Source organism: Narcine bancroftii, chromosome 4 (assembly GCF_036971445.1).
Source record: "Narcine bancroftii isolate sNarBan1 chromosome 4, sNarBan1.hap1, whole genome shotgun sequence".
Lineage (NCBI taxonomy): Eukaryota > Metazoa > Chordata > Chondrichthyes > Torpediniformes > Narcinidae > Narcine > Narcine bancroftii.
The window spans coordinates 188,252,096-188,268,489 of NC_091472.1; the positions used below are offsets into that span (position 1 = coordinate 188,252,096).

The window sequence follows — 16,394 nt, forward strand, 5'->3', positions numbered from 1 at the left end:
TATTTTTGTCTTTACCCGCATACATATCAATCGTGATCATTTTTACTCTCATTACCCGTCTTCATCCCTCAGTCTATTTTTGTCTTTACCCACATACATATCAATCGTGATCATTTTTACTCTCATTACCCGTCTTCCTCCCTCAGTCTATTTTTGTAATTGTTCTGCAAATTTTCGTGCTTCTTCTGGATCCGAGAATAGTCTGTTTTGCTGTCCTGGAATAAATATTTTCAATACCGCTGGATGCTTTAGTATAAATTTATACCCTTTCTTCCATAAAATCGCCTTTGCTGTATTGAACTCCTTTCTCTTCTTCAGGAGTTCAAAACTTGTACCTGGATAAATAAAAATTTTTTGCCCTTTGTACTCCAGTGGCTTGTTGTCCTCTCTTACTTTCTCCATTGTTTTCTCCAGTACCTTTTCTCTTGTAGTATATCTTAGGAATTTTACTAAAATGGATCTTGGCTTTTGTTGTGGTTGTGGTTTAAAGGCTAATGCTCTATGTGCCCTTTCTATTTCCATTTCTTGCTGTAGTTCTGGACATCCTAAGATCCTGGGGATCCAATCTTTTATAAACTCTCTCATATTCTTGCCTTCTTCATCTTCCTTAAGGCCCACTATCTTTATATTATTCTGTTATAATTTTCCATTGTATCTATTTTCTGAGCTAACAGCTCTTGTGTCTATTTAACTTTTTTATTAGATTCTTCTAATTTCTTTTTTAAGTCCTCTACCTCCATTTCTACTGCTGCTTCTCGTTCTTCCACCTTGTCCATTCTTTTTCCTATTTCTGATATGGTCATATCTATTTTATTCACTTTCTCTTCTGTACTGTTTATTCTTCTTCTTAAATCACTAAATTCTTGTGCTTGCCATTCTTTAAATGAATCCATGTATTCTTTAATAAGAGAAAATATATCCATTGTCTTGCCTTTCCCTTCTTCTTCCATTTCACTGTACTCTTCCTCTTCTTCTTCCTCTGGGTTGGCCATCTGTTGTTTCTTTGTTGTCTTTTTCTTCTCTTCTTTCTTGTTTTCGTTGTCTTCTATGTTCTCCTCTTGCTGCTGCTGTTCTGTAGCTGTCATTGCCGGCTGTGGAGATTGACTCCCCAGCTGGTCGCCCCTCCCGTCGGTGTGTTTTTTTTACTCGGCTCAGCGAGCCATTTTTGTAGTCCACTTTCTACCGACCTGAGGGAACGGGCTTCTCTCTCCACCGCGGGCCTCTTCGAACAGGTAAGGCCTTCTCCTTCTTCTTCCGTTGTCTTCTCTTCCTCTCTTCTTACCGTTGGTTTCGACTTTTCTTTTTTCGTCGCCATCTTCTTTCCACCTTTATATTCACTTTACTTTAATTTTTATTTTTGTGCCTTTGTGCTTTCCTTTATTTTTTTCAACTTTTCTGGAGAGGGCTGGAGTTCACCGTCCGGCCACTACTCCATCACGTGACTTCCCCCAGGCCCACTATTTTTTATGTTGTTTTGCCTACTATAATTTTCCAACATATCAATTTTCTGAGCTAACAACTCCTTGTCTCTCTTTAATTTTTTTTTACTTTCTTCCAATTTTCCTCTTGTCGTTTATTTCCATTTCTATAGCCGTTTCTCATTCTTCCACATTTTCTACATTTTTCCCTATCATGACCCGTTCTAAACTTTGCATTTTATCTTCTGTTCTTTTCATTTTTCTTTTAATTGCACTAAATTCTAATGACAAACATTCTTTTAATGCTCACATTTGTTCTTCAAAAAAGGCTTTATCTATATTCTGTCCATCAGTTTTACCTTCTATTTCTTTGTGAAGATCTTGGTCATCTTCTTCCTCTTCTTTTGTGCCTGTACCTGTGTTTGTGTCTTCTTCTCTTCTTTATATCTGTGTCTCTTCTGATTCTCCTGATGAGTTGCTTGTCTCACTTTGTCGGGCCTCTTCTTGTTTGGCACTGTAATGCATTGCACTAGCTGCTATATTAACCATGCCGGTAACCAAAGCTTTCCACATATAACACCCTACTCAAGATAAACCTTCCTATATTCTGCCTCAATATGGCCCTTTATTTCTAACTTTGAACAGGATTCCATGACTCTTCAACAGCAGACAGAGGAAATGTCCCTTAATTTCTGAATTTAGTTAAGTTTGGAACAAAATTGCATCACCCCACTCAGGTTTTGTATGGGTCAGGTGTGCCGCTGAAGGGAGGGTCTCCTGCCCTCTTCTAACAAAGCTCAACATAAGATGGAGGAAGAGTACACCATTGCCATCCATCTGGGCACAGTACTGCCTTCCAGACTCTGCAGAATTCTGCGATTTGCTTTCTATATTCGAAGAGGGCGTCTGCAATAAATTATCCATCAGCAGTAAAGGCTGTTTTTCTCTCTTCATAAGCAGAACCTAAACTTCTAGTGAATAACAGCATAGAAAGAGGTTATTTATTTCCATTGAGTCCATGCCGACTCCTAGCACAGCAATCTCACTTTCCCCTGATATTGCTTCCCTTGAGCCCCTGCTAATGTCCTCTCTTGTGTACCCAGTTACCTTCCCCTCCTCCTTGCTCTTTTGTACTGCAGACCTGTGCCGACCAACCAACTAAGGTATTCACGGATATCTTCAACCTCTCACTCCGACGACATGGTACACACCTGTTTGAAATGGGGTTCAATTGTACTGATGCCTAAATGACTACCATCCAATGGCACTCACAGTGATGAAATGTTTTGAAAGGCTGGTCCCAAATGAGCATCAATATGAATCCATTCCAATTTGCCTACTGCAACAGCAGGTTTACCACAGATGCCATCTCATTGGCTGTACACCAAGCCCTGGAACACCTGGACAGCAAGGATGCATTCATCAGGATGCTCTTTATTGACTACAGATTCAACACTATCATTCGCTCAAAGCTATCAGCAAACACTAAGATCTGGGCCTCACTACTCCAGAATGCAATGGGATCTAGATTTCCTCATCTCCAGATCCCAGTCAGTGTGGATCTCCATCAGCACTGGAGCACCACAGGGCTGTGTTCTTAGATCCCCACCTATGAATATGGCTCCATGCAACAACAACAACATGTACAAATTTGCTGGCAATACCACTGTAGTAGGTTGTATAAAATGGGGCAATGAGTCAGCATACAGGACGGCGATTGAAAACATGGCTGAATGGTGTATGAAAAAACAACCTCTCACTCATAATCACCAAGACCAAATAGCTGATTGTAGTCTATATGAAAGGAAAAGCAGAGATGTATGATCCAGTGATCATTGGTGGATCAAAGGTGGAGAGGGTGAGCAACTCTAAATTCCTGGTGGTCACCATCTCGGAAGATGTTTCCTGGACCCATTGAACTAATGACATTGTGAAGTAAGCACATCAGTGCCTCCACTTCCTCAGGAGTTTGCAGAGGTTTGGTACGTCATCAGAATCCTTGGCAAACATCTACAGATGTGCTGACTGGCTGGGCATCAGTGCTTCTGAGTAGAAAGTCCTGCAAAACATAGTGGACACAGCCCAGTACATCACAGGCAAAACTCTCCCCACCAGTAAGAACATCTATATGGATCGCTGCTGTCGGAGAGCACCAGCAATCATTACCCAAGACACGCTCTGATCTCACTGTTGCCATAAGGAAGGAGGTTAAGGTGCCACAAAACTTACAGCACCTTGTTCAGGAATAGATCTACTCCTCCACCATCAGACACTTAACAAAACTCATTCAGAGACTAAGGACTCACTCATTATTTATTACTGAATATTTATTTCCACAGTCAATTTGTTTACATTTCTTTTTGTGTACATTTCATTCTTTTGTACATAATTCTTGAATACTGTACAATTACTAGTCATTAGAAATTCTGCCTGGCCCGCAGGAAAATAATCTCAGGGTTGTACGTGATGTCATGTACGTACTCTGATAATAAATCTGAACTTCAGTCACTTCCTACACTCGGATGAGGTTACAGTAGCCAGTAGACCTACCAGCACAGTGCTTTGGGCTTAGGAAGGAAACAAATGAACGTGGATAAAATTGCAATGAAATGCTGTTCATTACAAAACCACCTTTTTAAACAACAGATCATCCTGCACTCCATTCAATAAAATTGTGGCTGATCTGGCTGTGGACAAAGCTCCACTTGGCTGTTTCCCCTCTTTGTCACAAATCAATGTGTGCCTTGAACACATTCAATGAGACATCTTCTTGGGCAGAGAATTCCACACTAATCTCTGGGAGAAGCAGTTCCTTCCAACCTACTCCCCTGAATATTGATGCTGACCCCCAAGGTCTAGTCTCACCTGCTAGTGGAAGCAACATCTGAGCTTCCATCATGACTATTCTTTCCATAATGTTATAGGAACCTCTGAGATCCCCCTAGTCTTTCCAAACCCCAGTGGTTATAATTCCAGGCTATTCAATCTCTTAAAAGATGATCCCTTCACTTCCAGAATCAACCCAGTGAGCCATTGCCTTTAAAGCCAGCACTCCCCTTCTCAAGTTTGTGTGTATGTGTATTTTGGACAACTTTGTATTATTTCCAGATAAGGTTCTTGTGATCTGTAACTGTTGCCTTTTGTTGGGTAATTGCAGGTGAAAGCGAAGCAGGGGAACTATCTCAGTTATGAGTCCAAGTGGATGACTGCAGTGCATCTGTCTGAAATGGTAGCAGAGGCTGCATATCAAACAGGTATTGTGTACATTGAATCTGCAATTGTACTATTTGTGAGAATTCAAAGAATGAACCATTTAAGTATCTGATTAAACAAAAAAATATGATTTTTAAATGTTACATTGCAATGGCTTTGCATTGTAACGATTAGTGTAGCAGTTAGCACGGTGTTATTACAGTGCCAGCGGCCTGGGTTTGAATCCAACGCTGTCTGTAACGAGTTTGTATGCTTTCCCTGTATCTGCATGGATTTCCCCTGGGTGCTCTGGTTTCCTCCCATCATCCAAAATGTATGGGGTTGTTGATTAATTTAGATATAATTGGACAGCACTGGCTTAAATGGCCAAAATTGGCTTCTACCATGCTGTAAATAGCATTAAGAATTTAATAGTTGCATTATATAAAATTAAATGAAACATCACTAAAGAATTTCTGCATTTCCTTATGACATAGGACTAAGCCACTTCTGCCCATTGAGCCAATGTGTGCTGACAGTAAATCAATTTCTCATTAATTTTTCTAGTTGCATTATGTTACCTACGCGGCCATCAACACATCCCAGATCTACCATTTTAATATACACTCAGATCAATTTACAGGGAGAACTGAACCTGCCTTGGGATGTGGGAGACAAACCAGGCCATCCCAAATAGTCCCACAGTACACACTCTACGCAAGGAGGTCAGGATTGAACCAAGGTTGTTGGGGCGGAATTGAGTTTGTTGTGAAACCTATTACACAACCCAGAGTATGATGATTCATCAGACAGTAGCAATCCATGGACAAGTCACACAACTACTTGCATTCAGGAACACTGAAGCATTCAATTCATTACAAGCCCCATAGAGGTTGGGACAGGTGGTCACAGGTCATAGAGAGAAGTCAAAATATTTTGGGAGGGATCCCAAGGTGCTGGATTTGTCTAGCTTGCTGCATAACAAGTAGTGGCATGGTGACAAAAGCACAGATTATAAAAGTGTTGTTTTTAATTTGTGCACAGGATGTGGTCATTACCAGCAGGTTGCATTTGTGACCTGCCTGTAACAACCATTGAAGAAGCAATGAACCTCACAAGGGTTCATCCTCAGAGAAGTTATGATGGTCCAGATGTTGACCTGAGGCTCAGCAAAACATTTCCAAGTAGGGATTCTATGGAAGGAATGAATATTTAGTTTGGTAAATGGGGTGCCAATGAAGATGCTTTGTACGAGGTAGTGTCAAGTAGCATTGTAGACACTGCACGTCCTGGAGGTTGGGGAATGTGACGTGTCGTTCTGACATTCTTCAATGACTGTGCCAAAAAGTAGGACACATTGAAAATACCCGGCCTCTCATCTCCCAGAGCTGCATTTTGATTGTGGCTGTACTTTTAAAAAAATTTTGTTCAATGATAGCCCTTGAGTTGTTGATGTGGTTTTGAGAGGAATTAATTATACTCCCATTCAGGATTGTGGTTTAGATACTGGAGAGGGGGAGTTGCTAGTTACACAAGCTGGAGTATTACCTGGGCCTTGCGATATATGTAGACTTGTTTATTATCTTGGATGTTTCAATGGAACTGAAAACTATGCAATGAGCAACCATTCTGATGAGGGAGATTCAATGACCAAGCAATTTGAGAGTTGAGGTGAGATGAGGTGATTGGCCTCTCAGCAACTGTGGGCTGTGTATGATTCTGACCGGTGGCGAGACCTTTCCTCCCCACCAGTTTTCTCTTCAATGCAGTTGACTTCAGTTTTCCAAGACTATTAGATTTCCTGGATGACAGGACCTGTTCTTGTTTGGGTTGAGGCTGCAATGATGTCTGAGGGCGAATGGTTATCGAGCAAAGCGAACTGAGTTTCAGGTTATTGGTGAGTTTATGGTGATTGCCATCACTGTCACTGTGATTTGAGTGGATGTAAGTTTGGTGCTGATTAGACTGATCTGTCATTTGTGGACAGGGAGTGCAGGTATCTGCTGCTTCAGTGGTGATGACACAGCTAGTGCTGGAGTACAAGCTTGGCATCAGTGCAAACGGAGTTGGCAGTTATTGGCCCTATCCAGCACATCATCTTTTTTAAATTTTATTTAAATTTTTCATACTATGAACCATATCAATCAAAATACACACAAACATTTCCCTCTTGAATATACAGGGTGGCATTTTCTCCCCTTTTTCCCCCCCTCCCTTCCCTCCCTCCTTCCCACCCCCCTCCAAACCCATTAAACATTCAACATAAACAATACAATAAACCCATTAAACAATGTCATCACGCAATGAAAATAACAAAAAAATTATGTCATCTACTTTTACATACCGGATCAGGTCATTTTGTCTTCTTCTCATTTTATCATTTTAGGGGGTGGCGGTCCACAGTAGGCCTTCTCTGTTGTGTCCATGTACGGTTCCCAAATTTGTTCAAATAATGTGACTTTATTTTTTAAATTATATGTTATTTTTTTCCAGTGGAATACATTTATTCATTTCTATGTACCATTGCTGTACTCTCAGGCTCTCTTCTGATTTCCAAGTTGACATTAAACATTTTTTTGCTACAGCTAAGGCTATAATAATAAATCTTTTTTGCGCTTCATCCAGTTTGAGGCCTAATTCTTTACTTATATTACTTAGAAGAAAGATCTCTGGATTTTTTGGTATGTGGCTTTTTGTGATTTTATTTAATAGCTGATTTAGATCTTCCCAAAATTTTTTCAGTTTCTCACATGCCCAAATTGCATGTACTGTTGTTCCCGTTTCCTTCTTACACCAAAAACATCTATCTGATAATGTTGGATCCCATTTATTTAACTTTTGGAGCGTGATATATAGCCTGTGTAACCATTTATATTGTATCATGCGTAACCTCGTATTTATTATATTTCTCATAGTTCCGGAGCATTACTTTTCCCATATTTCATTTTTTATCTTTATGTTTAAATCTTTTTCCCACTTTTGTTTGGGTTTTTAGCTTATTTCATCATTTTCTTTCTCTTGCAACTTGATGTGCATGTTTGCTATAAATCTTTTAATTATCATTGTGTCTGTAATCACATATTCAAAGCTGCTTCCTTCTGGTAACCTCAGCCTGCTTCCCAATTTGTCCTTCAAGTAGGTTTTCAGTTGATGGTATGCAAACATTGTACCATGAGTTATTCCATATTTGTACTTCATTTGTTCAAATGATAATAAATTATTTCCCAAAAATCAATTTTCTATTCTTTTAATTCCTTTTCTCTACAATTCTCTAAAGGAAATGTTATCTATTGTGAAAGGAAATAGTTGATTTTGTGACAATAATAATTTTGGTAGTTGGTAATTTTTTTTCCTTTCTACATGAATCTTCTTCCATATGTTGAGTAAATAGTGCATTACAGGTGAACTTCTATATTGCACCAGTTTTTCATCCCACTTATAAAGTATATGTTCTGGTACCTTCTCCCCTATTTTATTTAGCTCTATCTTGGTCCAATCTGGTTTTTCCCTTGTTTGATAAAAATCTGATAAATACCTTAATTGTGGTGCTCAATAATAGTTTTTTAAAGTTTGGTAGCTGCAAACCACCTTGTTTGTACCATTCTGTTAATTTATCTAGCGCTATCCTCGGTTTCCCCCCCCTTTCCATAAGAATTTCCATATTATTCTCTTTAGTTCATTGAAGAATTTCTCTGTTAAGGGAATTGGTAACGATTGAAATAGGTATTGTATCCTTGGGAAGATATTCATTTTAATGCAATTTATCTTCCCTATCAGTGTTAGTCGCAATTCTTTCCACTGTTCTAAGTCATCTTGTAATTTCTTCATTAATGGCTGATAATTTGTATAGGTGGCCTAAATTATTATCTAATCTAATACCTAGGTATAGGATTGCTTGTGTTTGCCATTTAAATGGTGATTCTTTTCTAAACTCTGTGTCATTTGCATTATTCATTGGCATCGCTTCACTTTTATTTGCGTTGATCTTGTATGCCGATATTTCTCCATATTCCTTCAATTGCTTATATAATTCTTTTATTGATATCTCTGGTTCTGTTAATTATACTATGATGTAATCTACAAATAAACTGATTTTATATTCCTTCTCTTTTATTTTTATCCCTTTTATTTTATGTTTTGTTCTTATCAGTTCTGCCAATGGTTCTATTGCTAAAGCGAACAGTGAGGGAGATAGTGGACATCCCTGTCTAGTTGACCTACTTAATTTAAATTGGTTCGATACTTATCCATTTACTGTCACCTTCGCCAATGGTCCCTTATATAATGTTTGCTGATATTGCATCAAACCGTGCATCTTGGCGCCTCACAGTTCGGCGGGCAGCAACGTCCTTTGAAGAAGACCGCAGAGCCCACTTCACTGACAAAAGACAAAGGAGGAAAAACCCAACGCCCAACCCCAACCAACCAATTTTCCCCTGCAACCGCTGCAGTCGTGTCTGCCTGTCCTGCATCGGACTTGTCAGCCACAAACGAGCCTGCAGCTGACGTGGACATTTACCCCTCCATAAATCTTCATCTGCGAAGCCAAGCCAAAGAAAAGAAGAAGAGAAAAGAAAATATATTTTTCTGGTAGATTGAACCTCTGTAATACTTTGAATAAATAATTCCATTCTACCCTGTCAAAGGCTTTCTCTGCGTCTAAAGCAACAGCCACTGTTGGTATCTTATTTCCTCGTACTGCATGGATTAAGTAAATGAACTTACAGATATTGTCCGTTGTTCGTCTTTTCTTAATAAATCCAGTTTGATCTTGTTTTACTATTTTTGGTGTACAGTTGGCCAATCTGTTTGCTAATAGTTTTGCTATTATCTTATAATGTGAGTTAAGTAAAGCTACTGGTCTATATGATGCTGGTGTTAGTGGATCTTTTCCCGTCTTTGGTATTACTGTAATTATTGCTGTTTTACATGAATCTGGCAAGTTTTGTGTTCCTTCTATCTGGTTCATTACTTCCAGGAGAGGAGGAATTAATAAGTCTTTAAATGTTTAATAGAATTCTATTGGGAGTCCATCCTCTCCAGGCATTTTATTGTTCGGTAGCTTTTTTAATATATCCTGTAATTCCTCTATTTCAAATGGTTTTATCAATTTGTTTTGCTCCTCTTCTTGCAATTTCGGTAGTTCAATTTTAGCTAAAAACTCATCTATTTTGACTTCTTTCCCTTTGTTCTCAGTTCGGTATAATTGTTCATAAAATTCCTTAAAGTTTTCATTGATCTCCGTTGGGTTATATATAATTTGTCTGTCCTTTTTCCTTGATGCCAATACAGTTCTTTTAGCTTGTTCTGTTTTAAGTTGCCAGGCTAGTATTTTGTGCGGTTTTTCTCCTAGCTCGTAATAATTCTGCTTTATTTTCATTATGTTCTTCTCCACCTTGTACATTTGTAATGTTTCGTATTTTATTCTTTTGTCCACCAATTCTCTTCTTTTTGTTGTATCTTCCCTTGTTGCTAGTTCTTTTTATGTATTTACTATTTCCTTTTCCAACTGTTCTATTTCCCGATTGTAGTCCTTTTTCATCTTAGTTACACTTATTATCTGCCCTCTAATGAAGGCTTTCATTGCATCCCATAATATAAATTTGTCTTTCACTAATTCTGTATTTATTTCAAAGTACATTTTAATTTGGCGTTCAATAAATTCTCTAAATTCCTGTCTTTTAAGTAGCATGGAGTTTAATCTCCATCTATATGTTCTTGGTGGGATGTCCTCCAGTTCTATTGCTAATAACAGGGGTGAGTGATCAGATAACAATCTAGTTTTATATTCTGTTTTCCTAACTCTCCCTTGGATATGGGCTGACAACAGGAACAGGTCAATCTTTGAGTATGTTTTATGTCTACTCGGATAATATGAGTATTCCTTCTCCTTTGGGTGTTGTCTCCTCCATATATCCAAAAGTTGCATTTCCTGCATTGATTTAACCATAAATTTGGCTACTTTGTTCTTTTTGCTAGTCTTTTGTCCAGTTTTATCCACCTTTGGATCCAAATTAAGGTTAAAATCCCCTCCTATCAATATATTCCCCTGCGTATCTACAATCTTCAAAAAAAAATTTTGCATAAACTTTTGATCCTCTTCGTTAGGTGTATATATATATATATATATATATATTGACCAAATTCCAAAATTCTGAATATATTTGACACTTTATCATTACATACCCCCATGCTGGATCTATTATTTCCTCCTCTATTTTGATTGGTACATTTTTATTGATTAATATAGCTACACCTCTGGCTTTTGAGTTATGTGATGCTGCTGTTACGTGCCCTACCCAGTCTCTCCTTAATTTTTTATGTTCCACTTCAGTTAGATGCGTTTCCTGCACAAATGTTATATCTATTTTTTTTCTTTTTTCAGTAAATTTAATAGCCTCTTCCTTTTAATTTGGTTATGTATTCCATTAATATTTATAGTCATATAGTTCAACTTGGCCATCTCATACTCTGTTTACACCTCATTTCTGCTTCCTCACCACCACCTTTCCCCTTTTTCCCATTTTCATTTCTGTTTTCCCTTTTTGAACTCAATGTATGACAACACTTCTAAAACATAAAATACTTCAACAACTCCCACATCTAAAATTCCCTTAACCCCAAGTGTCCCCCCCTCTCTGAGTTGCCCTTTGTCCCTTGCCGGGCTACCACAACTCCCCTCTCCATTTGGATTGCGAACCCGCTTTCAAACATTAACTGATTTCACAGTGACTGTTATTCTCTCCCACCCAATCCCCTCCAGAAAACACTTTTATCTTCACATTTAAACAAAGCTCACCCTATTTTCTTCTCTTTTTCCCCCCTTTTCCCCCCTCTCCCCTACTTCCCTTTTCTTTCCCTTCTTTAGTTCTTACTTATACATTATTTTTACATCTTTATATGTACTTTATCGTCGTTCTTCATTCTTGTTACATCTCTTCATCTCTCTTTCTGTCTTGCAGGCATTCTGCAAATTCTCGTGCTTTCTCCGGATCTGAGAACAGTCTGTTTTGCTCCCCCGGGATAAATATTTTAAGCACCGCTGGATATCTTAACATAAATTTATAGCCTTTTTTCCAAAGGATCGATTTTGCTGTGTTAAACTCCTTCCTCTTCTTTAGGAGTTCAAAACTTATGTCTGGGTTAAAAAATCTTTTTTGACCCTTGTATTCCAATGGTTTTTTGTCTTCTCTAATTTTATTCCTTGCCCTCTCCAGTATATTTTCTCTTGTCATGTATCTCATAAATTTTACTAAAACGGATCTTGGTTTTTGCTGTGTCTGTGGTTTCGGAACTAGTGTTCTGTGTGCCCTTTCTATTTCCATTCCTTCCTGTATTTCTGGCATTCCCAGGACCTTTGGGATCCATTCTTTTATAAATTCTTTCATATTTGTGCCTTCTTCACCTTGTTTCGCCTACTATAGTTTTCCATTATATACATCTTCTGAGCTAACAATTCCTGTGACTCTTTAACTTTTTTGTCACTTTCTTCCAATTTTCTTCTTAAGTCATTCACTTCCATTTCTACAGCTGTTTCTCGTTCTTCCACATTTTCTAATCTTTTCCCCATTTCTGTCATGACCAGCTCTATTCTACTCACTTTTTCTTCTGTATTTTTCATTTTTCTAAATTCTAATGTCAATCATTCTTTTAATGCTTCAATTTGTTCTTGAAAATTTTTTTAATATATATACTGTCCATCTATTTTGAAATCTCTTGGTGCCTGCCACATTGACCACCGCCAGTGGGCTGATAACGCCTCAAACCGTGCATCTTGGCGCCTCACAGTTTGGCGGGCAGCAACCTCCTTTGAAGAAGACCGCGGAGCCCACCTCACTGACAAAAGGCAAAGGAGGAAAAACCCAACACCCAACCCCAACCAACCAATTTTCCCCTGCAACCGCTGCAACCGTGTCTGCCTGTCCCACATCGGACTTGTCAGCCACAAACGAGCCTGCAGCTGACGTGGACTTTTTACCCCCTCCATAAATCTTCGTCCGCGAAGCCAAGCCAAAGAGAAGATTTTACCTTCTATTCCTCTGTGCAGAGCTTGGTCTTCTTCTTCTTCTTCTTCTTCTTCTTCTTCTTCTTCTTCTTCTTCTTCTGTGTCTGCTCTTGGGTTTGTGTCTTCTACTTCTCTTCCTTGTATCTGTGTCTCTTCTGACCTTCTTGTTGAGCTGCTTGCCTCAGTTTGTTGGGTGTTTTTTTGCATAGTTTTTTGCTATTGGTCCTCTTCTGGGCTAATTATTTGTTGGGTTTCCTGTTGCTGTTTTTCTTTCTTATCACTCCCTTTCCTGTTGCTTTTCTCTTCCAGCTGAGAGTCCTGCTGTCAGGCATCTCTCAGCTGGTCGCGTTGTGTAGGTTCACTCCACAGCTGGGCCTCCCCTCCCGTTGGTGTTTTCCTTTTCCTTGGTGTGCGCATTGCGCACTTCTGTTTGGCTCAATGAGCCATTTTTGCAGTCCTGCGGTCAGGAGGTCATGACCCTGCAGGGTCTCCACTAACCTCCTCCGTCCACGGCGTGTCCCTGCCTCTTCATGCAGATAAGGCTTTCTCCTTTCTCTTCTGGCGTCTTTCCTTTTTTTCCCGTTGTTTTTGGTTTTTCCTTCTTGGGTGCCATTTTCTTTCTTTTCTCCACACCATTATCTTTTATTTGTTGTGTTTTGTGTTTCTTGAGCTTTGTGTTTTTTTCACTTAATTTCTTTTCGGGAGAGGGCTGGTATTCTCCTACCGGCTACTACTCCATCACGTGACTCCTCCATTCATTTCTTTCTTGATAACGTGGAGTAGATGGGCGGCATGGTTAGCACGACGCTGTTATAGCACCAGCGACCGACCGTGTTTGAATCTGGCACCGTCTGTAAGGAATTTGTACTTTTTCCCCATTTTTTTTCCTACAGTTCCCATAACAAACTTAATATGTTACACTGATTTAGTCCTTCCATGTCTTTCATTCAGTTTGAATTCAGCTAATCTCTATTCCATTTATATTCATCTGCTCTGTAATCTTTGATATCCTTGCCCAAAAAGATTAACAGATTATAAATGTTCATTTATCCCTGCATTTTTAAGTGAGAGTTTCCAGCAATCTTTGGGCCAAGTGTGTTCAATATACTCTCTATCCCCAGGTGCTGATCCGGCCTCGATCACTGTTCACACGCATATCCAGATGGCACAAAGTCAGGTGGATGAGGTAAAACAACTGGCCCTCAAAGCTGAGGCTAAATTGGCTGAAGTTCAGGTGGAAGACATTCATCTCAAGGGAAAAGAGGCTCCAATTAAAGGCACACAGCAGACTGCCAGACCGCCAACTAACGAAGAAATACCTGAACAGTATCTGCGGGAAGACTAGTTAGCCTATAAAATTAACTGTGAAACCAGGTTTAAGTTAACTGGTCTGCAAACATTTGTAAATTGTACCAATTTTGTAGGTAATTTTTGTTGAAAAAAAAAATCACTCCTTTAAAACTACTCACAAATAGAATTTCTTATAGCAATGATTCTTCCTATCTTTTAAAAAAAAATCTATTTGTTATTAATTGTGTGGATGAGCTTACCATTTATCATGCATAATGAATGTGCTTTAATGCCTGTAAAGTGTCCTTAGTATTATTGTAATGGCCCCACAATAATATTGAAACTGTGATAAGCAAGATTAAAGGAACCAAACCATCTTTGAATCTGTTTTCTAGATGTGTTTCAATTCTCTTTGCCTTTATTGGGTTACTACTCATTTCTTTTGAATGCGTTGACTGAAAAAAAGCCTCGTGTATATAAAAGTAGCCATATATTCTCTGTCTTGGAGTTCAGGAGGCTAAGTCAAGGGGATACATTTAAAGAGGATACATTTTTGAACAAGTAAGAGGTACTAGCAGAACAGAGGAGTTGTCTGGGGCAGATTTAGAAGAAATTCATCTTTCTCTCTATTCACTGATTTTTTTGAAACTTTCTCACCTAGTTCCAAGTTCTGCACAACATTTCTTTGTCGAGCACAGTCAGAATCGTGTGCTTCATTTTTCAATGAAAGATCTTTGACCTTTGCAAGAGTCCACCTCACAAAAAGAACATCAATGGACTCTCATCCTTGTTCAATCATCCATTAAGTTGGCGCCTGCTATTTCAGCTGAGGGCCACACTCCTGTACTAACCCAGAAGTAAAATACGAAAGTCTGCAGACACTGTGGTTTTTAAAATTAAAAAAAAAAATTTCACTCTGAACCATATCAACCAAAATATGTACAAATGTTTCTCATTAAATTTACACAGTGGCTTTTTCTCCTTTCCCTCCCTCCCCTCTTCCCATCCCCCTCCAAAACCCATAAATATTCAACATATACAATACAATAAAACAATATCTTCACACAAAGGAAAATAAACAAGAAAAATGCGTCATCTATTCATTACACGCTGAATCTAGTCATTTTGTCTTCTTCCATTTTCATTTTAGGGGGTGGAGGTCCTAGGCAAGCTCTCTCTGTTGTGTTCTATATATGGTTCCCAAATTTGTTCCAACAATATGACTTTATTTTTTTTTTAAATTATATGTTATTTTTTCCAATGGAATACATTTATTCATTTCCATGTACCATTGCTGTATACTCATGCTCTCTTCCAAGTTTTCATTATACATTTTTTTGCTCCTGCTAAGGCTATCATAATGAATCATTTTTTATGCTTTATCCAATTTGAGACCTAATTCTTTACTTCTTATGTTACTTAAAAGAAATATCTCTGGTTTTTTTGGTATGTTATTTTTTGTAATTTAGTATCTGATTTAATTCTTACCAAAACGTATTCACTTTCTCACATGCCCAAATTGCATGTACTGTTCCTTTTTCCTTCTTACAGCGAAAACATCTATCTGATAATGTTGGATCCCATTCTTTTAATTTTTGAGGCGTAACCTGTGTCACCAATTATACTGTATCATGCGTAACCTTGTGTTTATTAAATTCTTCATAGTTTCAGAACATAACTTTTCCCATACTTTATTTTTTATCTTTATGTTTAAATCCTTTTCCCATTTTTGCTTAGGTTTATAGTTTATTTCATCATTTTTCTTATCTTGCAGCTTAATGTACGTGTTCGTTATAAATCTTTTAATTATCATTGTGTCTGTAATCACATATTCAAAGCTGCTTTTATCAGGTAATCTCAATCTCTTTGCCAATTTATCCTTTAAATAAACTTTCAATTGATGAAATGCAAACATTGTACCATGATTTATTCCGTATTTGTACTTCAACTGTTCAAATGTTAATAATGTGGCGGCTCACAACTAGGCAGGCGAACCGGCCCCACTTGTAAGCCACGCAGTGGGGCAGCCGGCCAAAATGGCACCGTCAGGGGTGTTCCCTTCCTCCCACCATGGGGCTCAGAAACCTGCGCTGGGGGACCACGTGATGCCCGGGTGACGTCAGCACCCTCCAGCACGGTTCTCAGCCAGGTCCGGGCCGGGAGTATAAGTACAGCCCAGCAGCCTGCAATAAACGAGTCTGCTCACTGAGCTCAACCCGTCTGGTTATGTGTGTTATTGCAGGAGCAGTGTAGCTGCCGCTACAATTGGTGACCCCGACTGGTTCAAACGTCTTTGAACCCATCATGAGCGAGCCTGGGATCAGAGCTATAGCCGTGAAACTGCCTGAATTCTGGGTTCAGGAGGCGGAGACCTGGTTCAGCCACGCGGAGGCTCAGTTACACCTCCGCCAGATTTCATCCGACACAACCAAATTCTACCATGTGGTCGCTGCCCTGGACCAGGCCACCGCCAGATACGTGCTGCACCT

General features: G+C 38.9%; 1 protein-coding gene across 3 annotated transcripts in view; it reads left to right on the plus strand.

Annotated features, from left to right (window-relative positions):
• The window catches only part of LOC138761331 (diablo IAP-binding mitochondrial protein-like), an 86,116-nt gene that overhangs the window by 12,816 nt on the left and 56,906 nt on the right, over positions 1-16,394 (plus strand). Inside the window, exons 5-6 of one of the 3 annotated variants that reach the window (XM_069933260.1) lie at positions 4,576-4,672; positions 8,761-9,297. In XM_069933260.1, coding sequence (XP_069789361.1) covers positions 4,576-4,672; positions 8,761-8,822 — 159 coding nt within the window. In that variant the 3' untranslated portion in view covers positions 8,823-9,297. Of the gene's footprint in view, positions 1-4,575; positions 4,673-8,760; positions 9,298-13,736; positions 14,293-16,394 lie in introns of those variants that run through there. The other 2 variants (XM_069933259.1, XM_069933261.1) reach the window with 2 other exon arrangements.